Source organism: Antechinus flavipes, chromosome 1, assembly GCF_016432865.1.
Source record: "Antechinus flavipes isolate AdamAnt ecotype Samford, QLD, Australia chromosome 1, AdamAnt_v2, whole genome shotgun sequence".
NCBI lineage: Eukaryota > Metazoa > Chordata > Mammalia > Dasyuromorphia > Dasyuridae > Antechinus > Antechinus flavipes.
The window spans coordinates 158,648,958-158,675,629 of record NC_067398.1 but is presented as its reverse complement, the minus strand read 5'-3'; the positions used below and the strand labels follow the sequence as shown (position 1 = coordinate 158,675,629).

At 34.2% G+C, this 26,672-nt stretch overlaps 1 protein-coding gene across 1 annotated transcript in view; it reads left to right on the top strand.

Annotated features, from left to right (window-relative positions):
• Positions 1-26,672, top strand: part of IQGAP2 (IQ motif containing GTPase activating protein 2) — a 318,878-nt gene that overhangs the window by 169,657 nt on the left and 122,549 nt on the right. The window contains exons 3-5 of the mRNA XM_051992014.1: positions 1,838-1,994; positions 16,066-16,143; positions 18,105-18,181. Of these exons, the coding sequence (XP_051847974.1) occupies positions 1,838-1,994; positions 16,066-16,143; positions 18,105-18,181 (312 nt within the window). The remainder of the gene's footprint in view (positions 1-1,837; positions 1,995-16,065; positions 16,144-18,104; positions 18,182-26,672) is intronic.

Below are 26,672 nucleotides of genomic sequence, written 5' to 3'. Positions count from 1 at the left end.
ATTGTTTTATTGTAATTAATATGAATTCTCCAAATATAACCAGTGAAGTGGGTTAATCCAATGGAATGTGCTATCCAATGGAAAGAAAACCATTCTTGGGGAAATTTTCCTTTGGATATGATTCAAAGGTCATTTCATCCAACTTCATAATTTTATAGCCAAGAAACCATCCAATTTGATGTGATCTTTTACTGTTCTGCTTTCAATGAGAATATCTTTACTGTTTTACAATCTCCACAGCAAAGAGAGGTTATATGCTCAGTGTATTGATGAGACTGTATGTGGATTATTTCATGCAACTCTGGGCCATAGATTTTTGTGAAGGTATTGATGATAGAGCATGCTGGTGATGCTAGAGAGCATCAGAATTGGCCAATTGAAACAAATAAAGGGCATTGAAATATAAAGATGTGTTGGAAGAAATAATTTGAAGGAAACAATGGAGAGGAGCATAGGAGTATATTTGAATGTCTTGTGTGAAAACCAAATGAGGCTTGCTGCTGGGTGGTCTAAGAAGGCAGAACTAGACACAAGACAGAGAAACAAAGGAGCATTTTTGGTCTGATATTTGGAAATACCTTTTTTTTTTTTTAAACAAATCCATGGGATCTAAAAGTGGAAAGAGCTATCCCTTCGGAGGAGGTTCTTGTCCCAGGAAGGCTTAAAGTGACGTCTGGATAACTACTTATCAGATTATTATAGGGGACACTCTTCTCTAGGTACAGCTTGGATTAGGGACCTCTGAATTCCCTTCCAGGTCTTTAATACATGAATCCAAACTGTTTTTTGGAAATATCTAGGAACAGGAATTCCAGTGAAATTAAAAGAGCACATCAGAGACCACACTTGCTAGTAGTCTCTACACCTCTCTAGGATTTCAATTTTGACATATGTAAAATTAAAAGGTGAGATTAGAGGATACCTAAGATGGCCTTTTAACTCAAAACCGATGATTATCAATAACTTTCCTTTTTAAATTAATGGACATGCAATAATTGTTGGCCTTCCACATAAGTGAACCATGATATCCTTAGGTACATAGTAGCCTCTGTATCTTATTTTCGCTTTTTTTGAGTTTCACAATGATTATTCAGTAAACAAATAATCATAGCTGACATTTGGATGCAACATTTTCTGCATATTAATTTTATTTGATCTTTATGACAATGAAGAATACTTTACCCCTTGAAGTAGGTAGAACATGTATGGCTCTCCATTTTACAGATGAGGAGAAAGACCCAGAGATTAGTTAGAGGACACACAGCTAGTAAAGTCAGACTTGGGAAATCAGTGTGGAACTTTTAATTCCAAATCCAGTGCTCCATTTTCCACTCTGCCACTAAAAAATAAGCTCACTAGCTCACTATGGAACAATAGTTCTAAATGTTCAACATGGATTCACACAACTCTAGATATGGAAATGTTTTCTGAACTCTTTTGCTTCAAGAATATCCCTTTAGTGACCATGCAGATTTATGTTGTTGTTCAGTCAAGTCTCATCCCACAAAAGCAACCTGGCCTTTTCCTTCTGTAAAACAAACATTTGCATTGATTTAGGGTGTGTGTGTGTGTGTGTGTGTGTGTGTGTGTGTGTGTGTGTGTGTGTGTGTTGGCTGGCAGAGGAGAAAAAGAGATTGATTTAATTGTTTTGTGTTTTTTCCTGCTATACTCTGAACCCCTGCCTCAGCCAAAACATCTTCCAGACTATTCATTATCCTGAAGATTATTATTTATTTTAGCCTGGACTCTTTTTATACTCAAATGCCATAAAATGTTGACTTCTTCATTTTCAAAAAGTCATATTCCTGGAATAATATTGTATCTCTTGTATTTGCAGGTGGATGGAAGTCTGTCTAGTTGAAGAACTGCCACCAACCACTGAACTGGAAGAAGGACTAAGAAATGGAGTTTACCTTGCAAAATTGGCTAAATTCTTTGCCCCTAAAATGGTCTCAGAGAAAAAGATCTATGATGTGGAACAAACACGATATAAGGTAACTGATTGGCTTTGGCTCCCAGCTAAAGTCAAACCTCATCATTTTGTTCCCTTAACTCTTTTACTTCCCTTTAACTTACTTTTAAAGCAGGGATTTGGGCGTGGGTGTGGTGGGGGTGGAGGAAGGGGGGAGGAGGGGGGGAGGAGGGAGAAGGGAGTAGTTGGGATGTTAGGAAAGATGAGGGTAGTATGGGGGTATGAGACCTCAAAGAAGTTCCTAGAATTTGAAGTTTGGGGACTCTTTTTAACAGCAATTTCCTTAGTAATTTTTGATAGAATTATTATTATTTCAAACTCTGATATTTTGGACTTTTTTTTTAGCCTTTTCTCTCACCTCTCTCCCTTTTAATGTCATTTTTTGCTATCCTTCTACTCTGCTTGAGTTATTTGTGAATTTTATTGGTACTAGGAGAGAAAGGCACTCATCCCCTTTCTGCTTTCATCACAACAAACTTATTTATAACTCCTCATATCTATTAAGGATTTGAATCCTCAACTGAGATTTGAACTTGTGGCCCTAAAGAGTCCGTGCCAGTGTAGTAAAATGATTAGAAATTGATCACAGATGAGTTGGAGGCAGGCCTTCTGTTAAATTTGGTGTTTAAAAAGAGACACACTGTCACTTTTTATGGACAGTGAGCATAAGGAATTAAGTGTTTCATAACTAATTTTGTGAGGATTTTCAAGTGAAAGGCTGCTTTTGTCTTTGAGTTCAGCCTTTGAATTCCAAAAGAATTCTTGGATGTGATAGTATCTGGGAGCAGAGGAGTAAGCAAAATTATAAACAAACATCAGTTTCATTCTGCCAACATTTATTAGATGACAATTATGTGGCAAATTATTGAGGATACATAAGTGAAAAAAGATACTATCCTTGACTACAGGGAGTACAGTCTAAGAAGTGAGCACAGGAGAGGTCTGGGGAAATGGTTATAAGAAAATTTGAAGGCAAAAACATCATTTTGAATTGAGAGAAAGGAAGAAGACCTTAACTGGGCCTAGAAAGAAGAAACAGAATCTCTGCAAAGGAAGTCAATTCCACACAAGTGGAAAAGCTTGTAAGAATGTGGCAGGTAGAGAAATGAACAGGAACAAGGAACAATGAGTCATCTTATTTGATTGGAACAAAGAATGCAGGAAGAGGAGTACTGTGAAAAAAAATTGAGAAGAAACTTAAAAGTTAATTGTGGGGGCAGCTAGATGGTACAATGGATAGAGCACCAGCCCTGAAGTCAGGAGGACCTGAGTTCAAATTTGATCTCAGATACTTAATACTTCCTAGCTGTGTAACCCTGGGCAAGTCATTTAACCCCAATTGCCTCAGGGGAAAAAAAAGTGAATTGTGGAAAACTTTAAATGGACAAGGTTTGTAAAATATTCTTTATAATAAGTAGCCTTAAAATAAGGAATTTAAAACATGGAACATGCCACAGATGAATAATTATCTTTTATTTTAAAAAGAAATAATCAATTTAATAAATATTTTTGCTGTGTAAAGCTATTCCCATTTGACCAAGTTCTTATTTCTATAGTATTTGAATTTACTTGCTCAAATGAGAATGTGTCAGATCCCAAAGTGAATTCATCCATATCATTCCTCCATGACAGCCAGCTTTCCTCCCTGTCCCTGTTATTGTCCCTCTCCATCTCATTTCCTCTTTCCTTCTTTCTCCTTTCTTCCCTTTCTCTTTTTCTCTCTCCTTCTCTCCCTCTTTCTTTCCCTCCCTCCTTTCTTTTCTCCCTTCTTCCTCTTTCCCTTCTTCCTTTCCTCTTTTCCTTCCTGCCTCCTTGCTTCCCTTTTTTCCCATCCTCCCTCCCTTCATCTTTTTTTCCCTGCCTCTCTTTCTCCTTCCATTCTTCTATCCCTTCCTTCCTCCTTCCCATTCTCCTATCTCTCTCACTTTCTCTCTCTCACTTCCTCCCACCTTTCTCTTTTGTTCTCTTCCTCCCTCTCCCTTTTTCCATCCTCTTTCCCTTCTTCCCTCCCTCCATTCTCCTTTTCTCCCTCCCTTTCTCCCTTTGTTCTTCCTTCCCTTCCACGGTCACAGAGCTAATGTCACCAATGAATTTGGACTCGGGTTTTCCTGTCTCCAAACCCAGATAGAAATATTTTTAATCATGTTATCTCCTAAGATTTGAAATATTGAATTTTCTTCTCTTTGTGCCTTATCAACAATGAGGTGGAACAGTGGATGAAATTAGGAAGACCTGAGTTTAAATGTAGACTCAGACATTTACTTTGGTTAGAAAGATGACTTAATCTTAAAAGCTCCCTCAGTTTCCTCAACTTTGAAATGGGGATCATAAAGTGCACCCACCTCCAAGTGTTATTGGGAAGATTGAGTAAGATAATATTTAAAAAGTGTTCAGCACTGACACATGGTAGGTGCCTAATAAATTCTGTTTCTTTCTTATCATTGTTTTCCCTACCTAATATCTTCCAGTTTTATCTACATGATGTATTCTATTCAATTAAACAGTGTTTATTGATAATTGACAATATCCTTGGATCCTGCATACTTTCCTTAAGGGAATTTAAATTCAACTGGGAGCATACAGCACGTACACATATGACCATATATAAGATAATTTGAGGAGCAATGGAACACCAACAATTTAATGAGATCAGGAAAGACTTTCCATGGCAGATGATACCTGAACCTTGGTGGAAACTAAAAACTTAAGAAGTAGTATCAGGGAAATGCATTGAAGGAATACAGAATAGCCTATATAAAAACACCGAAGTAGCCGCGTTTTGGGAATAACTAATAAGTTGATTGAGTTAGAACACAGAGTTGAAGTTGAGTATGAAATAAGTATGGAAAGTTATTCTGAACCCTTATTATCAAAAGCCTCAAATGCCAAACAGAGGAGTTTGTATTTGATCGTAGATACAATTGGGAACTATGGAAGATTATACACACACACACACACACACACACACATACACACTTATAATATGTGTGCATGCATGTGTACGTGCATCCATGTAATTTTAAAAATTCCCCCCAATTACATGTTAAAATAATTTTTGGACATTTTTTAATGTTTTGAGTTCCAAATTCTATGCCTTCATCCCTTCTTCCCTTCTCCCTTGGATGACAATCAATCAGATATAGGTTATATATGTGCAATTACATAAAACATGATTTTGTACAAGAAGATTTGAACAAAAGAAAAAGAATGAAAGAAAGTGAAAAATATCATGCTTTGGTCTATATTCGAATAATATCAGTTCTTTCTCTAGAGGCAGATAATATTCTTTATCATTTCTTCTTTGGAATTTTCTTAGATCATTATGTTACTGAGAATATCTAAGTCATTCACAGTTGATCATCATACAATATTATTGTTATTGTGTATAATATTCTAATTCTTTTCACTTCCCTTTGCCCCATTTCATGTGAGTCTTTCCAGATTTTTCTGAACTCATTCTACTTGTCATTTTTTGTAGCACAATAATATTCCACCACAATCATACCACAGCTTGTTTAGCCATTCTCTAACTGATGGTCATCACTTCAATTTCCAATTCTTAGCCACCACAAAAAGAGTTGTAGATATTTTCGTGTGAATAGATTCTGTCCTCCCCCTCCTTTTTTAAAAAATGTTTTTGGAATATAGAGCTAGCAGTGGTATTGTTGGATCAAAGAGTCTATACACTTTTATAGCTCTTTGGGCATAGATCCAAATTTCTCCCTCCCAAAAATGGTTCAGTTCAGAAGTCCACCAACAGGGCATTAGTGTCCCAGTTTTCCCATATCCCTTCCACATTAGAATTCTTGATAAATTGTTTCCTTCTGCAAAAAAAGGAAGGAGGAGGAGTTGAAAGGAGATGATGGTGAATTTCGCTTTGGATATTGAGATTCAATAGTATATCCAAGCAGAGATGTTGAAGAAGCAGTTCATAATGGAGCTCTGGAGAGAGAGCAGGGGTAGATATATGGATCTGGAACTCAATCATCTTCATAGATATGATAATTGAACCCTGAGGTACTGGTTTGATTCCTACAGTAGAGGAGGGAAGAGGGAGAAAAGTGGGGAATGTAAAGGCCAGAAATGGGGAAGAGGCAGGTAAAAAGAGGAGCAAGGAAGAAGACAGAGAGGCAAGAGAGGACGGTATGTGTGTGGGAGAAAGAGAGAAGAGGGGGCAAAAAGAGTGGGGGCAGAGACAGAAACAGAGAGAGAGAGAGGCAGAGAGGGGAAAGGAGAGAGATAGAGGGAGAAAGGGAGAGGGAGGAAGAAAGAAAAAGAGATAGAGACAGACTGTCTCAGAAAGTAAGCCTTTTGGTATATCCACCATTAAGAAGAACAAAAAGTTGTTGGGCAGTTGAAAGAGCAGTATCAAAAAAACCAACTGGGGAAAAGTAGAAGTAATCAACAAAGTTAAAGTAAGTCAATTATGAGGAGGAAGACTAGTCTTTCTGTTAGGATCCAGTATTCCTAAGACTGCTTCGCAGTGTTCCCTAGCCTGCCAAACCCAAGTATTATGCTTCTGTGGCATTTTGTTTATAATTCTCCTTTAGCTAGTCCCACTGCCAGCTTTGATTACATACTTTGTCATTCCTAAACAATTATTTGTTCTTTGAGTCCTCTATAAACTGAAAACTGCTATCTAAATGGAAGCTTTGGTTAATGTTGAGGGACAGAACCACATCTCCTTTATCTGTGTGTTACCTTCAGCTTAGTATAAAAATTTTATATGCTAAGCATTTAGTAAGTTAATTAAATTCATTTCTATTTAAAGAAAGTTGTAACTGAGTCTATTGATCTAATAAGTCTACAAAAGAAAGCCAGAGAAATCAAATTACTCGTTAACATGTGAATTAGATTAAAATTTATCACTTCACTTACTCTATCATTCAACATTTCTTTTGATAGATTACTGTCAAAGTTATAACCTATGACTTAAAGCATTTGGATTGTTTGTTACTTGTATTTTTCCCTCAATAAAAACAAGAGGAAAATGTTAATATAAATATTATGACTAATTTGGGAGGAAGAATTGTATTATGGATAGAGAGCTAGTTCTAGGTCAGAAGACTTGAGTTCAAGTCATTTAAATTCAGTATTTCTGGCAACTTGCTAACAAAAAATAGAACAAATGCTTATTTGCATTGGTAAAGGGAGTCTCCTCATTAAAAGTATGCTATACAATGAAATCAGAGGTATGCATTCTCCCTCCTTTTCCCCCCTTACCAAAAAGTCAAACTATTAGACATAGTCTTTCAAACAAAAAAAAGGAATGTTTTTATTTAATTTTGTTTAAAGTGTTTTCAAATAAGTGACAATATTACACATTTTACAGGGATGATGATGTCAAGAGGCAATATGGCATAACTGATATTAATGGTGGGAATGGAACAAGGATATTTTTGGTCAAAAATCTCTCCTCTTTTCTGCAGCAAGACAATGGACCAATCATTTAACTTAGTAAGTTTAAACCAGAAAGAGTCTTTATGAGAGAATCAAAGGTAGCAAACTCATTATATTTCGTATCTTTGAATAATGGCAACTGTTTCCTGTAGTTGAATGTGAGTGAGTATATTTGGATATAAAAAAATACATACATATCTAGCTTGGCGTAGTCCTTGATTTTTGTAGTATTAATGATTATACCAACAGGAAGAATGAAGACAATTCTTCAAGATGAGAATTCTCCAATTAAGTCATTAACATATTTTGTATATGTAATTAAATCAGATAAGTTCACATCTGGAGATATTTTTCTTCTTATCTACATCTTGAATCTTGAAGTTTGTGTTCATAATCTATTTTATTCATTTGTGTTTGACTCTTCATTGCTTCATTTGGGGGTTCCTGTCAAAGATACTGGAATATTTTATCATTTCCTCCTTCAAACTTATTTTATGAATGAGGAATTGAGACAAATAGAATTGAATGACAGGGTCACATAGGGAGTAAGTAACTGAGGTTGAATTTGAATTCAGGAAGATGAGTCTTCCTGACTTTAATCCTGGCACTGAACTACCTAGGGCCCTCATAGACTATGTTTAGAATTGGAAGTAACTTGCAAAGACTTTCAAGTCTAGGCTTCTCATTTTACAGATGAGGAAACTGAGCTCCAGAGAGGCAAACTGACTTATTTGAAGTCCCTTTTGAGTGATTCCTTATTTATGTGTTCTCCCATAGAGTGACTAAGTTATCGCAATACATTAAATAGATATTTTTACCCCTTATTGGACTTCTTGGCTCTGACTTAAACATTCTATTTCAAGGAAGGGGGATGGCAGAAGGAGGAGAAATCTTGGAATTGAGATATTTTCATGGATATATTTTTAAAAATTGATAATGGAAGGGAAAAGATGCTTTTAATGTCTAAAATCATAATTAAACTCAGTAGGCCCTGCACAATGATAACACTGATAAAGTCCTTTTGAGGATAAACATTTTCCATCCTATTTCAATTGCATTAGTCTATAGACAGGCTGGATTCATTGGAAAAAAGATGATGGTGGGAGGAAGGAGGGGGAAAGGGAAGGAAATAGCAGAAGGAAGGAGGTAGCTGCCAGCTGTTGTGTGGGATCTTCCTCCTGTTGCTAAAGAAAGGTAACTCATGCTCAAAAAGGGAAAAGAAAAAAAACAAGAATCTTCCCCCATTTATAGTTAAAGAGGTGTTTTTTATGTCTAATGCCACATACCAGCATAAAAATTACCTAGAATATAAATGAAGATTAAAAACTGAGTTCTAAACTAAACTAAACTTCTCTAATTCCTTGTCAGAATGAAATGTAAGATAAGATTAGTGAATAAAAAATTTAAGTTTCCTGTGTTGACATTTAGTACTTCTCAAAGTCCTTTTCACGTAATATTACATTGGGGGTCATGACAGGAAAACTAATATAGGAGGACACTAACTCCTGGGCAGCTTCCTTGCTCTGTCTTCTAGAGATTAATGAATGTATGGTATATGGATGGATGGGGTGTTCAAGAGGACTCGCATCTCTGGTATGAAGGATTTCTGACCCCTTTTCGTCTTTTTTTGGTGTCCATTGGTCATCTAGCCCTCATCATGTAGCTCCAAGTAGCTGTGGCACAGGCAGTGGGCACGCTCTGGTAAACCACCTTGGCAGATGGACCAAACCAAGTTAAGGGTAACCAATAGGTCTTAAACCCCATCAATCAATCAGGAGGATGTCAACTCCAAATATGTCAAGACTTCCTTCGTGGAAAGGACAGATTTGTTCTAGAGGTCATGAAGGTAACTAGAGTAGACCCTATGGTGTGCTTGGAGCCTGTCCAGATATTGAAGATGTCAAGATCCACTGCATACTGGGCCATCCTCTGTTGTCTTGACTTGTTTGCCACTGGATTTTGACTCTGGGAAAGAAAATGAGGCTGATAATTAAATCCAATTGACACTGAGTCAAGACGTTACCCATAATGTCAATGGTTCTCTTCAAAAACAGAACAGAAAAACAATAATAGATATTGATGAATGGTCAGATATAGACAAATTGGACTAAGATCACAAAAACAATGATTGGCTTGTGTGTCTTATCTTTGATTAAGCACTATGCTTTGTATATCATAAGTGCTTAATAAATATTGGAATTAATAAATCTTCACATCAAAGTGGTATTTCTAGGACATGAAAGTATAAATTTTTCCATTCAGGATTCAAAGGAACTAGTTGATTCCTTCTGTCATCAAGATTCTAAGAATCCGCAGCAGTTAGTAATCAAGCAAATGTGTTATTTTAGAATAGATAACTGAATCTTTCTGTTACTTGAGCCATCAATATATGATTGTGAATTAAAAACTACTGTTAAAATAGACTGTATTTTTTTATCTCTGATACAAAATAAACTAGTTTTTATGTGTAAACTAGAATTAAGTAAATATTGCCAATTTATATCTTCATGGAATAGCCATTGATAGCTTGAGTATACCACTGTACTTTTTTGTTATGATTTCATTGGTATTGTGAACTCCCATTGAGTAAACTCATTCTACAATGCAGATTGCTATTTGCTCCATAATCTAGTCCTTGGGAGTTTCTGATACCTACTCACATAGCTAGTAAGTGTCCAAGGCTGGACTAACTTGGTCATATCTTTCCACCTTATGTTATACCAAAAATCTTAGATTAATAGTTAACAAATCTGTATTTCTGTTAGTCACTTTGCCCTTTCTTGGACTAAACAATCTCTAGTTTCCTTTCAGTTCTTATATTTCCATGGTTTCATAGATTTCAAACTGGAAGGGATATGACATAATTTAGTTCCTACTTTTTTTAACCCAGGTTCTGCCTACTTTGTTCAATCCAATAAATATTTGTTTATTAGAAATGATATTCAAGGTGCTATTCTAGGCATTTTACAAATGTTATCTCACTTAATCCTCACAACAACAGTTTGAGGTAGGTGCTGTTATCCCCATTTTACAGTTGAGGAAACTGAGGTAAAGAGAAGTTAAATGCTATGCCCAAAATCATACAGCTTCATGTATCTTTGACAAGATTTGAACTTTGTCTTCCTCACTTGGTGTTCCATTCCTAGCTGTATTTTAATATAATTGGTTTCCTTTGTAAGGCAATCTATTTTTATTTTATATATTTATATGTTATACATATATATTTATAATATTTATATATCATATATATTTTATATATTTATATATTATTCTGAGAAGGGATTCAGAGATTTCACCAGACTGACACCAAAAAGAAGTACCCAAATCTAGCCTAATCCATTCATTTTCCTGATGAGGTATGAAGCTCAGAGAGTTTGTGACTTGCTCAGGGTAAAACATGCAGAAATATCATAGTGAAGATTTTTAATCTGTACCATCTGCCTCAAAATGCTTTTTTTTTTTTAATAGTAGAATGAAGGCTGGGTATGACCCATACTTAATATCCCTGCTGTTAGGGAAGGCTGACACTAATGTATTATTTAAGTTTCAGAATTTTGAGCTTGCAATAGCCCTAAAGTGAATTAGGTGTCGATATTCAGCACAAATAGATTAAGCTCAGGAGTAAGGGATAGGCATGGGAGGAGTGATCCTCCCCTAGAAGGTGCAAATTAAGTTAAACTGGAAAAATGGAGAAATCATATTGGAATTTTTAGCATTTCACTAGTCACTGCATTTTCAGCCTGGGAAAGATAGTGGAATTTAGTCTTTAAAAAAAGAAAGAAAGAAAAAGAGGAAAAAATAAAAGAGGACAGAATACTTTCTTAACTGGTATTTATTTACTGTCCCTGGAAATGCTCTAGTAGATAGTAGGGAGTTATATAGAGTCGAGTCATTTGTCAGACCCAGGATTGGACTGTATGATCTCCAAAGATCCTTTAAACTCTATGACTATATAATCTTTAGAAATTTATCTTCAGAATGAACTCTGGAAAATCTGAGTTAGCACTAGCAAGCAAGTTCTTGATTGAATAAGTTACATCAAGCTTGGCAAATTGACATGAGCTTTTAGGTCCAACATGTATAAGCCTGGCAAAATTTCTCAGTCTGTCCACAATGTCAACATGATAAACTTATTACTATTGGAATAACCTTTTTTTTTTCAGGGACAGATGAAGTAATAAAGGAAATTTTAGTTTAGTTATTCATGACAGTATTTAATAGCTCCTTTTAAAGCTTTTTCTAGAGATCATTTCTAATAAACATAAAAATGTACTTTGAATACAAAAACAGCATTGCAAATTTGCAAAATATATACTTAATCTATTACTATGTATAAGACACTGTTTTGTGCTAAAGATAGGAAAGATGCTGTACAGACTTTACTCTCCAGAAGTTCACAGGGAAGAATCATACTATAAAAGACAACATAACAAGTGAGGTAAATACAAAGAAACCTAAGCAAAGTACTATGGAAAATTTGTTAAGAATTTTATATATATAAAATTTTTCTTGCCTTCCAATGAATTGGGAAGGGGGGAGGATAAGGGTGAATTTGAAGCTGAAAATATAAAGTTGAATTTTTAAAAATTTTTAAAGAGTCATCAGTGTTAGGATGTCAAAGAAAGGAAGTGATTTAAACAAAAATAGTGGAGGAGGCTCTTTATGAAAAGAGGGCTCAATGAATGCAAAAATTTGGGAACAATAGAAGGAAGGCAGAACAAGAAAGATCTAGAATACAAATATCTAGAATTCATAGTGTGAAATAGAACTAAAGAAAGTAGATTAAAGACAGAATTGTTTGCTCTCCTGGAGTTCAGAAGCAAATGAAGTTCAGGGATTTATTTAAACTATAACTAATACCCAATAACTAAAACAGGGATTTTAGAGACAGCTTACTTCATCATACTTTGTAGTTTCAACAAAGTTAACTTTTCCTTAGCAGATTTCTTAATTGTTATATGCTTTTTCAATAGTGAAATGCTACTGGTAAATCTTTGATTGTGGAGAAACATATTTCTTTATATGTAAGAAACAATTTCATTTTAAAAATAAGATTTAAAAATAAAAGATTTGAAAGACAAGACAGTCAAGTACAGAATGCAATACTGAAGTGGCTATCCATAGAATCAAAGATGGATAGGGAAGGAAATGAGCCAAAAATTGTTCTGCTAGACTAGAAGAATAAGTACAACTTGAGAGACTACTACTAGTAGAATCTCCAAAATCATTAGTCCAAAACTTGAAGGAATCTATTTCATCTATTTCAACCCAATCATTTTTTTGTGGAAATTTTTTTTATTTTTAATAGTTTTTTTTTATTTTTCCAAATATATGCAAAGATGGTTTTCAACATTCACCTTTTCAAAATCTTGTGTTTCAAATTTTTCTCCCTCCCTCTTTCTCATTCCCTTCTATAGATAGCAAGCAATCTAATATAGGTTAAACTTGTGCAATTTTTCTCAACATATTTCCATTGCTGCACAAGAAAAAACTGGAAAAAGGTGAGAGAAAAACATGGCACTCATCAGAGGTGAGATTTCAGCTCAGTTCTTCTAGGACTCTTTTCAACACACCTATCAGTCAATTAGCCAACAAAATTTTATTGAACACTTAGAATTTGACAATACAAAAAAACCCAAAAACAGCCCTTGCCTTTATAAAGTTGAAGTTCTAATGAGAGGGAAAATACACATGAAACTGGATACACACAAAATAGATAGGAGCACTACTCACAATGATCAAAGATCACAGTGAGGAAAAGAATGTTCTTAAGGTCTATTTCTGGGATTAAAAGCGTTTAAAATTAGTTGTAGTTAAAAGCAAGAATCATTTTTATTTTGTATGTTTATAGAAAGAACTTATCAAATTGGCATATTTTCAAGGAGACAGCATGATGTAATGAATAGAGAACAAGCCTTAAGTCAAAAGGATCTGGGTTCAAGTCCCATCTCTGACATAAACTGGCTATGTGACAATTCTTTAAGACTACAAGTTGGTGCTGATTTGTGACACAAGAAGTGATCCTCATTGATGAGATTTCAATCCTTGGACTTGTCTCTTGGATACCTAAAGCTCTCCCTATGATTCCTGGGTCCATATTTAAGGGCAAATCAAAGATAGGAGAATTGGGTGATTTTTTAAGAGTTGAGTAATTCCATTAAGACAGGACTAATTAACTTTCTACTATTGAAGTTATGGAAAGAGTTGAGTGATTCCATTAAGACAGAGCTAATTAACTTTCTACTATTGAAGTTATGGATAGAGAGACACCACTCAATTAGAAGACCATACTAAATTTCTCTTCTGGAAATCATCAGATACATTAGATGTAGATATGAAGGTTTGAGGAAAGGGACAGGGCAAGAGATGGAGGACTAGACAGACAAAAGAGATGGAGCTGTGAGATGCTATAAGAGATCTCTTTCCTATTTTTAGGAGCATCCAGGATTTGGTCATTTCTATCTTAGCATTTTGTTTTTATTCTGTAGAATGTCACTGATTCAGAAAGCTGTGCTTGAACCATGAAAAATCTAATAATAGTTGATAAACCTGAAGGACTCTTGGCTCAGACTTGTAGATTCATACCAGGAAGAGGAGTAGGTGTTCTCTATTCATGTCTGTGCCCTTAGAAAAATGAAACAAGTTACTCATTTACCAAATCATGTAGAATGGAATGTTGGAAAAAAGAAATTGCAAGCTGAGGTTTCTAATCTCCTTAATTTATGACTCTCTCTCTCTATATATATATCTACTACCCAATAAGTATTTATATATCCTTAATTTCAAACAGTTTACTAGGTACTATAGGGAACAGGCGAGAAGTAAAGATATTGTCTCTGTTGTCAATTCAGTTTGACAATTATTATTATTCAGCTGATTTTCAGTTATGTCCGACTCTTCATGAACTTGGAGTTTTCTTGAAAAAGATACTGGTTTGCTATTTATTTTTCCAGCTCATTTTACAGATAAGGAAATTGAGGTAAATGAAGTGATTTGCCCAGTGTCACACCTATCTAGCCAACTCTAGCTGACTATTAATAGTAATGTGCTAAATTGTATGATTTTTGTAACTATGTATACATATGGGATCACAGATCTAGCATTAGCAGGAATCTTACAGTCCATTTAGTCTAATGCCCTCATTCTACAGATGGGAAAACTGATTTCTAGAGAGGCACATAATTTGCTCAGATAGTAAATAGCGTATAGGCAAACTTAGGTGCCATTACTCCAAATTCAGCAGTTTTCTCACTTTACCACAGGGAAGATAACTATTAATATTAATAATCAAAAATTACTTTACTCCAGAGAGAAATTTCACCATTATGTATGAGATAATTCAAATAGACTATCTATTTCATGAATGTGTATCTGGTTTGGGGAGGGGAAAGGGTGGGGAAAAAATCTACATGCTTATTAGGATGTTTGAGAGATGTAAATAGTGATACACTTGTTAAAACTTAAATACAACAACCGACTAATTTTCCCCCTAAATTTCTGGCTTTGTTGGTGACATGATGATTATTTTCTTAAATGATCTTTAAGGTCATTAATCCTTATTATGGAATGTTAGGACTTCAAAGTCCTAACTAATAGTAAGCCTCATAGAAAACAAGAGAATAAAGAAAAGGGTAGTTTGTCACCTTTGTTTTAATGTGCTTAAAGATTGTAATGAAGACTAATAGCAGCCTAAGGTTTCCTCTTCAAACAATGAAACATTAAGCCTAAGAATCTGGAACAACAGGTCAACAGAGCCAGAAACAGTGAATGGACAATGAAAGACTAGCTGAGAGATGAGACTGGAAATTGTTAGGATTATTTCAGGAGAACATGAAAAAAACAAGTGAATATTTCTTCACCAACTAGGTCCAAATTAGCCAGATAGACCACATCTTTGACTTGAGGGTTAAGTATGTGATTTACTTTTTCAAAAATTTCCTGTTTTGAAATAAATTTGTGTTGTATATCTTCCTGTGTTATTACATTCATTTGCCCTTAGTTGTAGTGATAATAATAAATTACAAGTATCCAGGTCCCCTTTCTTATGCCTTCTTGAGATTGCTAGGCTGTCCATTCATTGCTTCCAAATACCTAGTAACTTTCTTCATCTCTTGGCAGTAGCCTGAGATGAGATAAAAATTCTTATCTGCCATCAAAAAGCCTAGGTAAGAATTAATTAAAAACCATAAAAGTGACAGGTGATATCATATTTGATGAAAAGAAGACTGAAATTGAAATAGAGGATCTTTGAATGCAAAAATAGACATTTGCAGGCTTAGCTAATGTGTAGATTTGTTTTGCTGGACTATACATGTTTAATATGAGAGTCTTTTAAAATGGATTATTCACTTGGAGTGGGGGTACTGAAAGGAATGGAGTTATAAATGAGTGTAAAATTAAATTTAGTTTTAGGTAAAGAAATACAATGAAAAAGCCACTGTGCAGTACCATCCTGCTTCCATTCCATCTCCCCACCCCCTCCAAGTAGCAAGATTCTAATATTTATATATAGGTGGGTTGGTGGGATTTAGCCATAACCTAGTCTCCTTTGATATAACTCAACTAAGCCTAGAAAAGGAAACATTTCATAACTATATTTCTTGAAAAAATATAACATGTAGATATCTTGTTGAAAAACATAATTTTAAATGACATTTTATTTTCATGTATTGTATTCTTTCTCTACCCTCTAGAAATCAGGACTTCATTTTCGTCATACAGATAATACTGTGCAATGGTTGAGAGCAATGGAATCCATTGGACTCCCCAAGGTAAGCAATGAAATTTTAAGCTTGAGGGCAAGCCCAGCAAGAAGCTCTAACTCTAATTAACCCCACATATATTTTGGATTGAATCAGAATAATTTAACTTAATTAAACAACCATGTTGTTTTTTTCCCCCTATCTCCTATAAGAATTGTGAAAAATAATTGTTTAAAATAGTTATGGCTTATGGATTATCTCACATATGGAAATAAGAGGAAAGGACTGGATTACCTCTTTAGGACCACATGCTTCCATGATAACCATTATAGCAAAGCAAATTTAAAGTAAATTCTATATTTCTTTCATTAGGTATATGCATATAGCATGTAATATCTAATATATATTATTTAGAGTTGCCAAAATGCATATACAGAGGGAGTTTCCTCCCCAGGTTATTTCCATAAGCCATTGAAATCAGACACATAATTATATATAGATACCACACACACACACACACACAGACACACACACACACACACACACACACTCTGCATGTGTGTGTGTGTGTGTGTGTGTAGATGAGTCTACATAAATCTCCATCTTTTCCAATGTTGTAAAAGCATTCTTTTTAAAGATTTTTATATATAAGTTCAGTTTTTCTTGAAATAATCTAATTTTTAGCACTTTTCCCTTATGAGTTAGCATATTTTCTTGATGGCTATGTTATTTATTTACTTGAGTTTTCTTAATTTCAAATATTAATATAAATTTCTCCTACTTTATGGAATGAATGCATTCCAGAAAGTTGGCTAAAAAGTAAATGTCTCATTTATCTTCAGGATTACATCAGATACATGATATCAGAGAGGGAGAAAAAAGCAATTTTAAGTTGAAAAAATTTGGCAGAGAAGAGATTAACATGGTCATCAGTTCAGGATCATGCTACAGGTTGATATGTACTAGATATCCTGCTTTTACGTACCAGGCTTTGTACTAATCATGTTACCTATATTATCTCATTTGATCCTCACAATAACCCTGGGAAATAGGTACTATTGTTGTCCCTATTTTTCAGATGATGAAACCAAGAGTCATTAAATGGAAAGTTGAAAAGAAAGTCCTGGGGTTATAGCAGTTGCTTCTAGACTCCATATTCATAGTAAATAAAACTCTTTCCTCTTTTCTTTAGTGTATATTTACATTGTTCATCACTGTAACATATGAACAACATATATGATCTCTATTATGAAAATTATTATAAAGCCTCTGCTTTCTATACAATGATGTAGTTGATATTGATAAACAAAGATTACTTTATTCCAAAGAGAAATTTCACCAGCATGTATCAGATAATACAAATAGACAATACCCTGCTTGGTCAATTTGATTTGTCCCTGAGTTCTCACAGAACTCCAAATGTTTGAATAGTGTTTCTCATTGCTAAATTAAAGTATCATTGTTTTGGCACTTAAAATTCAGTTCTGATAACTAATCTCTATTTATCCTTTGAGTATAGAGGCAAAGTTCTGTTGCAAAATCTCCTTAAATTGATTATTTTGCTAAAATGAGTACTGATACTCTTTCTTGTTCCATAGATGTCCATAGATTGTTTGTAGATGATCCATTCAGCTTTTTATATTTCTTATACCTTCCCAGATCCATAGGGTCTTTGAAAACATTAAGATAGATAAGCTCGAGGGGAAAACTTCAGTTTATTTCCAGTGGTATTTTCACTCTTCAGTGATGTCAATCTTTTTGTAGATGGCACTTTTTGCATGTTCCTCTGGATACAAAGAAGAGCCAACATTTATGAATGAATGAATGAAACAACATTGATAATAGATATGTGTGTGGAGTAAATTATAGCAAAAATAAATTCAGTTTCTATAAATGAATATTCACTAGTGCTCATTAAGTACTTTGAGTCTACAAGGATATGCTAAATCTAATTGTATTGCATAATATATGGGTATTTTTTGAAAGGCTTATTTTAGTAGACTAAATATTAGTGCCTTTTTATATTTCAGATCTTTTATCCAGAAACAACAGATGTCTATGATCGGAAAAACATACCTCGAATGATATATTGCATTCATGCACTAAGGTAGGAAAAAAGATACAATACAAGAAACCATAAGTTCTAGATTTTAAGGAAAAGTAAGTCTATCTTCTCAAAATTTCTCGTCTAAAAAATTCCTTTATTAGATGCTATAAATTTTTATTGATTAAAAATTTAATGAAGTATTATTATATTTCCTATAATTATAATTTTAAGTCACTGAAATTTTTTGAATTGTGATGCTGATGTCTTCCTAAATATAGCCAAATTTAATCTGCAAAGAATAACAATAACAACAAACATAAATGGCTACCACTATTGATTTTTCTGTTCTTTTCTACAAATACTTAACTTTCATCTTAGAAATTTAATGAAATATTTATCTTTTATCCACTTACTTCAATAAAAAGATGTACTGAGGACTATGTAGAGAGAAGTTCAAAAGTAATCTTTTCATGTAATTTTTCTAATCTTTTAAAATTATTACATCAATATTTAGTATTTAGTAAAAGGGGAGAATTATGCAAGTTCAACAACATAATTCTATATTAGTTATTAAAAGATGAAATTATAGAAGGAAAATTAAAAACACTTATTACATAATTTTAGATACTATGCACTCATAGTTAATAATTTCAGTACTTAATATCTAATTTCAATTTAAAATTAGATCTACAACATCTGCTTTGTATTTCCTGTTAGTTGAAGTCTTTTTGCTGGCATATAAAATAGTTAGGAGTTTATATTAACTTCTTCCTGACTCTTTTGCCTTATTTCCTGTCAAAAGGAAATGATTTCTTTAGTAGTTCATTATGGAGTCAGATTTCAATAATTGAGTTTGGGTTATAATGTATAGCTTTACTTGGTGATAGTTTTAGTGTGACGATTCCATTCCAATTAATTCAAAATACATTTATTGTCTGTTATGTCTTAGGCATGGTAAGGCACTGAGATCACAAAGTTCAAGTAGTTCTTGTTTTCAAGGAGCTTGCCTTCTAATTGGCCTGGTGGTAAAATATAATACATGCACATATATAACTAATGGAAGGAAGAATCTGATTAACGCGGCATGGAAATTCAGAGTGCTGGTACATAGCCGAGGAGGCTTCAAGGATTTGCATAATTCATGATACTTTGCAGAAATGTTGGTCTCATGAAATTGTCATTGCTAAAAATTTTTTTTTTATTCACCATAACTGAATCTCTCCCTCCCCTCACTAACACCTGTCTCTTTCTCTGATAAGACTGTCTTTATGATAACTAAGGCTCTTATATAGCATGTTATCCAAAAATGTTTGCCTTTGAAGATGATTCCATATAATTACAATGATTATAAAAGGTCATGAAACATCACCTTTCTTGGGGAAGTAGGAAACTATAGGTATATACTGTTGGATTCAGTGGGTATATAGATTTTTTTGAACTGTATTATTCTTTCCCTTCCTCCTTCCCTCCTTCCTTCCTTCCTTCTTTCCTAACTCCCTCCCTTCCTACTTCTCTTCCTTCCTCCTTCCCTCCTCTCCTCTCCTCTCCTCTCCTCTCCTCTCCTCTCTTTTCCTCTCCTCTCCTCTCCTCTCCACTCCTCTCCTCTCCTCTCCTCTCCTCTCCTCTCTTCCTTCTTCCTTGCCTCCTTCCTTCCCCCCCTCCCTTCCATACAAGGCTCATTGTATATTCAGAAATTACCAGGATATAAAACAAAACACTAAGAAAAATTTTCAAATTAAAAAATGAAGTAATATTAATTGAGTGAGAGAAGAAAAGAATGCAAATGAAATTGTTAGAGAACTCACAAAAAGATAAAAAGTTAACTTTTACAAGACAAGGTTTGGTTTTGAGGGACTTTGTTCTTGTTCTTTTTAGGTGTGGGAGTTAATATTGGGTCTATGTATGGTCAAGGACCTGCCCCATGATTTTAACATTATACTTGTGAATATGCATTGTGGTACAGAACTCTTTAGACTATAAACTGCTCAATATCAAGTACCTCAAGTTAAGTTGAAGTGATTTTCTGAAGTGGATATGTGGGGTTTTTTTCTTGTTAAGCTACTTATAGATAGATGGGTTAAGTTTTTTTGGGGTGATGTCATTGTCTCTCTCTTCCAAGGTTCTGTGGAGCTATACTAAGGCTTACCAATTTTTAAATGTACCCTAGTTGCAAAGATGATTTAATAATTTAAATCGTTTCATAAACAAAGAAGAGCTTTCTTATTATTTCCTGATCATATACAGATGCGATGAACAAATTCTCTTGGAAAAATTTTTCTGAGAGGACATTCTTAGTTACATATGATATATACTGATTGTTCATTGGCTGAGGCAGTAGAATACCATAGAATAGGTACAATAGAGTACTTGATTTTTTTATATAAGGTATTGGTCACTTATACATATTTCTTGGTCAAATCATTTAATCTCCCTGAGTCTCAGTTCTCTTGATAAAATGATGGGGCTGGATCTTGTGATTGTTCAACTCCAAGTTTCATAGGCAAAAGAAGCCTAATACTAGTAATGATAGCATTTGTTTCCAATTAAGCTCCCTAGGCTACAGCCTAGGAAGCAATTTCTATGGAGAAAGAGGGCCAGTCATCCCCACCAACTACGATCCAAGTGCAGCATCAGAGCATCCTTAGGAAGAATTGGGAGATAGCATTTGCCACGGAAGCCAAATCATTATCATCCCCTAGACTACCACTACCTCCTTAATGTCTCTGATAAAGATCATTCAGGGCCCACAACCAAAGGACTTTGGGAAGTAGAGTGTCTCTGAGACCACAAACTCTGCTTTTCAGCTTAGGTGCTTTCAACAGTCACTGAAAAAAGATATCCCAGTGGCCTTATAATTGAATAATTGCTTTTATGGATGGTGCAGCCACTATTAATGAAGTCCTAGACAAGAAAGTTCTAAGTACCATTATACTTGTCATCATTAAATTATTCAACATCAGAAATGGATATGTTTTTGTCAGTAGAAATAGCATTACAGGTGATGAATTTTTGCCTACTTTGTCATCATACTGTAATAACACTTTTTCCCATCTGATTTATAGTTGAAATCTCTTATGTGATATTTCAATCACTTAGAATTTAAACTGTTCTCCTTTCCTTCTCTTCCTCTCTCTCTTTCCTCCCTCTTTTGTTAGCACTTGGTACCAAGCTTTGAACTTAAGACCTTAATAAATATTTATTTGTACATTCATACATACAAACCACTATGTACAAATAAGCTATATACAGGATGAATTGAGATAATCAATAGAGAGGGACACAAACATCAAGAGCAATCAGGCTTCTTGTAAAAGATAGCTGGGACTTGAAGGAACTTAGGGGGAGGAGAGGTAGAATTCTTTACCTTGGTGGACAGCCAGTGAAAATGTATGGAATTGAGAGTGTCTTGTATGAGTAATAACAAGGAGGCTATTGTCAGGTGTTAAAAGACTTGAAAGGTAGGAGGAGGATAGGTTATGAAGTACTTTGAATGTGAAACAGAAGACTTTATTTTTAATCCTGGAGGTGATAGGGAACCACTGTATCATGAAGTGAGTAGCATGCTCTGATTTAGGCTTTAGGGAGATCTGATAGCTATTTGGAGGATAGACTGGAATATAGAGAAACCAAAGGTTGAGAAAGCAACTAGGAGGCTATTGCAGTAATCAAAGTGAGCAGTGATGCAAGCTTTTACCAAGGTAGTAGCAGTTTCAGAGGGAAGAAGGAGAATTATATGAGAGATCTGTTACTGTTAAAATTGATTCAGGAATAGATTGGATTTGTGCATACTCATGCACAGAGTGTTTATGTGTGAAAGAGAGATAGAGAGAGAAGTAGAAGAGTCTTGGATGATAATAGATTGTGAGTCTGAATAAGTAGGAAAATGGTAGTACCCTTGATAGTAAAGAATTTCAGAGTGTTTGAGAAAGATAATGAGTTCAGTTTTGGACATGTTAATTCTTAGATGTCTCTAGCACGTTCAGGTTCAGTTCAAGATATCCAAAAAGGCATTTGGAACATGGAGGTTACAGTTTGATAAGGAGATCTGAAAATCATCAGTTTAGAGATTATCATTTAATCTGTTGAATATGATGAGATCCTCAAATGATCACACATGTATACGGCTTTCATGATCATTTGCATAGTTTATCTATAATAGATTTCTAAATGGTCTCTCACTTCAGTAATCTCTGCTCCAATCATCTTTCATATATCTTAAAGCAAAGATCTGACTGTGTCACTTCCCAATTTAAGAATTATTAAATAATCCTCAGCAGAAATAGGGAAACTTAGTGGATGAGTGATTTGGAAAAAAGATAATAGATGTAGTTTTTGACATGTTGAGGTGTCAGATGGATATTCTAGTGGAAATTTCTGGCAGGAACTGGAGATGAGGTGCTGGAGTTCAGAGGAGAGACTAGACAGATAGATGTGGGATTTATCTGTCTGGAAGTATTAATTGGGATGGAGATCACAAAAGGACATCCTATAGAGAGAAGAGAGAAGAGGGAATAGCTGAAGCCTGCCTTTTTTATTTTAATAAATGTTAGTAAGCTCAGCAACCTGGTAACTTCAAGATGATACTTTTATGGCAGTCTAGTATGGTGTTACTCACTTTAATAAAGTTTCCTATTACACCAAATGCAAATCCTTTCCCCTTTGATAGATAGACCCATTTTTCTATATAGTGTTCTTGTGGGTCATGGTGGTGTTATCCTTTCTGAATAACAAAAAAAAAAAGTCACAGATTATTCAGCAAGCATTTATTAAGGGTCTACTTTGTGCCAAGAACCATGTTAGGCACTGGGAATACAAAAGGGAAAAAAAATAGTCCCTTAACAGGCAGCATCGTCTTTGCCTAACTTGTACTGACCTTCCTTATGATTATCTATGTACTTTTTTATGTTCATGTATTTTCCTAATAGAATAGAATACTCCTTGAGTATAGGGATTATATTAGTTTTCTTTGTATTCCCAGTTTTAGCAAAGTACCTGTTAATTTGAATATTTTAGTTCTCCCTAATATCAATCCATTAATAAGGTCAACCTAAGCAAACTTTAGGTGTGATTCTGTCTTCTGTTATCTATTCTGTCCCTAGTGATCTCATACTGCCATTTGTGTACAACCTGGTTTCTTCTCTCACTTTTATTAAGTCCTGATTGTCCAGTCTTAAAGCTTAATCTTCTCGTTTCCCATTCCCTCAAGCCCCTCCATTTTGCCAGGGAACTGATAAGCAAATAGGCACACTCATGAATAAATATGATGTTGAAATTTGAATTTTTAAAAATGTATTTGAATTTTGAAATACATTAAAAAAATTTTTTTTGATTGAGGCAATTAAGTTAAGTGACTTGCCCAGGGTCATACATCTAAGAAGTATTAAGTGTCTGAAGCCAGATTTTAATTCAGGTCTTCCTGATTTCAGGGCTGGTGCTCTAACTACTACGCCACTTGGCTGTCCTTACATTTGAATTTTTAAAAATAAATTGTGGTCAACATAGTTTGTTTTTATATTGCCAATATTTTCCAGTGTTCCCCATCAGAGACCTATCTCTTATAATAATAAAGAAAGAGAAGTTTCAATTGACTGATCATAATTTAGAACATTTTCAATTTAAATTAGTTGCTAAGTTAAAAGTAGGAGCTAAATATATGTACAAAAATAAACAAACAAAAGGTTTGCCCCATGTAGTACTTAGAATATATTTAATGATTAATTTGAATCAGAGAAAAGCACAATATCCAAAATGCCTGATCTTAGTGGTCAAGCTGGCTCTTCCTTGATTAAAGTGTTCTTGAATAGCATAAATGTGGAGGAATGCTATTAATATTTCTTAGCTAGCAATAACTAAGAAGTCATTTTTGAATAGCATGGTAACACCTTAGTAATGCATCCAATTTTTACTGTTATTTATATGGGCATTAATGTGGGTGATTTCATGTTGAAACAAAATTGTGCCTCAAATTATGAATAAAGTGCTGTTAAGGTAACTCTTCAAAATGTTAAAAACTTGCAAACTCCAAGAATTATTTGGAATTGGTCAAGCCCTTGTTTATTGGAGATTCTTGCCATTTCTAGGGCATTGAGCTCTAAGGTACATGATCTTTTTGGCCCATTTCTTACTAATTTGTGGTTTAGAGATTTAGAGGTCCCACATTTTTGGTAAAGAGGTTAATTTACAACAATCCTGGAATGGTGGATTATAACTTTCATGTATAATAAAGGGGGGTGTGGGAAGTGTTAGAATACAATATTCACTTAGATAAGCGATGCTGAGTATAAAATGAAAATTAATTGAATTGCACATGAATTCAAAATGCTATATTTCTTTTCCAGTTTGATTAAATAATCTTGTGATAGTAAATATCTATCTGAATAAACTACATTCAAATAATGATTCAAACATGTTAAGTTAGAGACATTTCAGAGATGATTACACAATAAAATATTGCGTTCCATGAAAGGATCCACTGCAGAGATTCTTTAAATTTATCTATTGTCATTGGTGTGTATACCCACAAACACCCTTAAAATATAATATCTGTCTTATGGAAATATGTTTAAAAGGATTGTGCTTGCTGGCTTAGGGAGGTGGGAGGCGAGGGAGTTAGGGAGAAATTTTTAGAATAAAAATGAATGTTGAAAACTATATTTACATGTATTTGGAAAAACAAAATACTTGGAAAAATTAAAAAAGATCTATTTGTCAATAGTGATACTATTTAACAGTAGTAGTAGTAATACTACTTCCTTGTAAAACAATTTCCTTGTAAAACTTTATATAATAGGTTAGGCTAGGTCTTTGGACTCCTTGGGTTCTCTGGATCAGTTCCATAATTTTGAAAGATGGTTGCTTAGAGTTAGGATCTCCAATTAGTTTGTAGCCATGGAATTAAAGAATGCCAACTGGTCCACATGAAAACTGAATCCATAATCCAGAGACTGAAATAACTACTTATATCTGTATCATTTAAACTAGAGAATCACTGAGTGATTCAGAATGAATCTTAGAGAGTAAATCTAGTGGCCCCATAATGCAATTGAAGCCAAAAAAGATTTGACTGATACAAAGTTATACTTAGTGCTAAGAGAACTAATAACTCAAATGTGGGTCTCCTGATCAAATTTGTTAAATTTGTTTAAATGTTCTTGACAGATTTCAGATTCGACACTATTGTTTCTAATGAGGTATACCTGCCTGTAAGTGCCTGGAAGAGAGCTAAGTCCTGCTTTTTCAAGTTTGCATTTCATCAATAGATTTTTTTTTTTTCATCTCCTTGTGCCAATAGGAAAAAAAAAATAATTGTAGTTTGGGACCTTTCACAAGAAGGTTTCCTGGAGTTGAATTGCTATTATGCATAGAAATAGTAACAAATAGAATTCAAGTTCTAGCCATGTAGATGCATATAGCTTTGTTGCCAGTAAAGCCCTGTATGTAAAGAGGCTCATGTTAGACAAAAGCGCCTTCTTTTTTTTATACAGTGGGGGAGTAGGGGGTGGGGGGGTGATCATTAATTCTTCAGTTCCCTTTAGAATGCTCTCAGCCCTGCATGCGAGGCATGCAACTTTAAAAGGTGCTTAATAAATTCATTCTTGAAAGACTAAGAAATGTGTGTGTGTGTGTGTGTGTGTGTGTGTGTGTGTGTGTGTGTGTGTGATGGGTCTTTTTTTTTAAGTCTCATTGTGGATTTGCTTAGTGTTTCAGGTAATGAATTGCTTCATTTGAATGAAAATGCTTAGGGGAGAGGGGAACTATTGGGGATTGTTGTTGCTTGGGAATACTGAACAAATACGGCTTCCTAGTAAACATTTATCCTCTCTGAGTAATGTGCTTGAACTTGGCTAGTTCAATGTAGAATTTTAAGTGTGAAAATCCTATGTATTATCAAGAATTCAGAGCTCAAATCTCAACTGTTATAAGTAATCTTATGTAGAAATAATGTAACCTAAGACAAGTCACAGGTTATTTGTTATTTGTCAAAATAGGCCAATTTTCAATAAAATTATATTTGAATAAATGCCCCTTTTAAGGAACATTTAACTGTCTGCTATGAGTCCAGCACTTTATAAATAAGATGCAGAAATAAACATGATATCCTCCTATTCTTCTTGGTCCCTTTTAGTAATATATTGTGTGATTCATTGATTTTTTTTAATGAGTTTAAAAAGTAAGGACAACTTAGATTATTGAATGTTAAAAACAACTTATCAGCACCACCTTGTGGTAACTAATTTTATAAATCAAAAATATTGGTTGTGAGCATCCTGTTATTTACTAAGATCAAATACATATAAGCAGATATAATTAGTAAAATTTTGAATGCTAGAATGGAAAATTTGAATATTTTGTATTGTGGAAGTTGCTTAGTTCATATTTAGAGTGAGACAAATGTCAAGAATATGTAAACTGAATAGTTTAATTCTACGTACTTTAGAAAATCTGGGCACAAATACATGTACATATGTGTTTCTTTTTGAAGTGAATACCATTGGAAGACATAAAGTAGAAAAAATTTTAAAATTGAGAGGTTTTTTTTTTTTGTGCACCT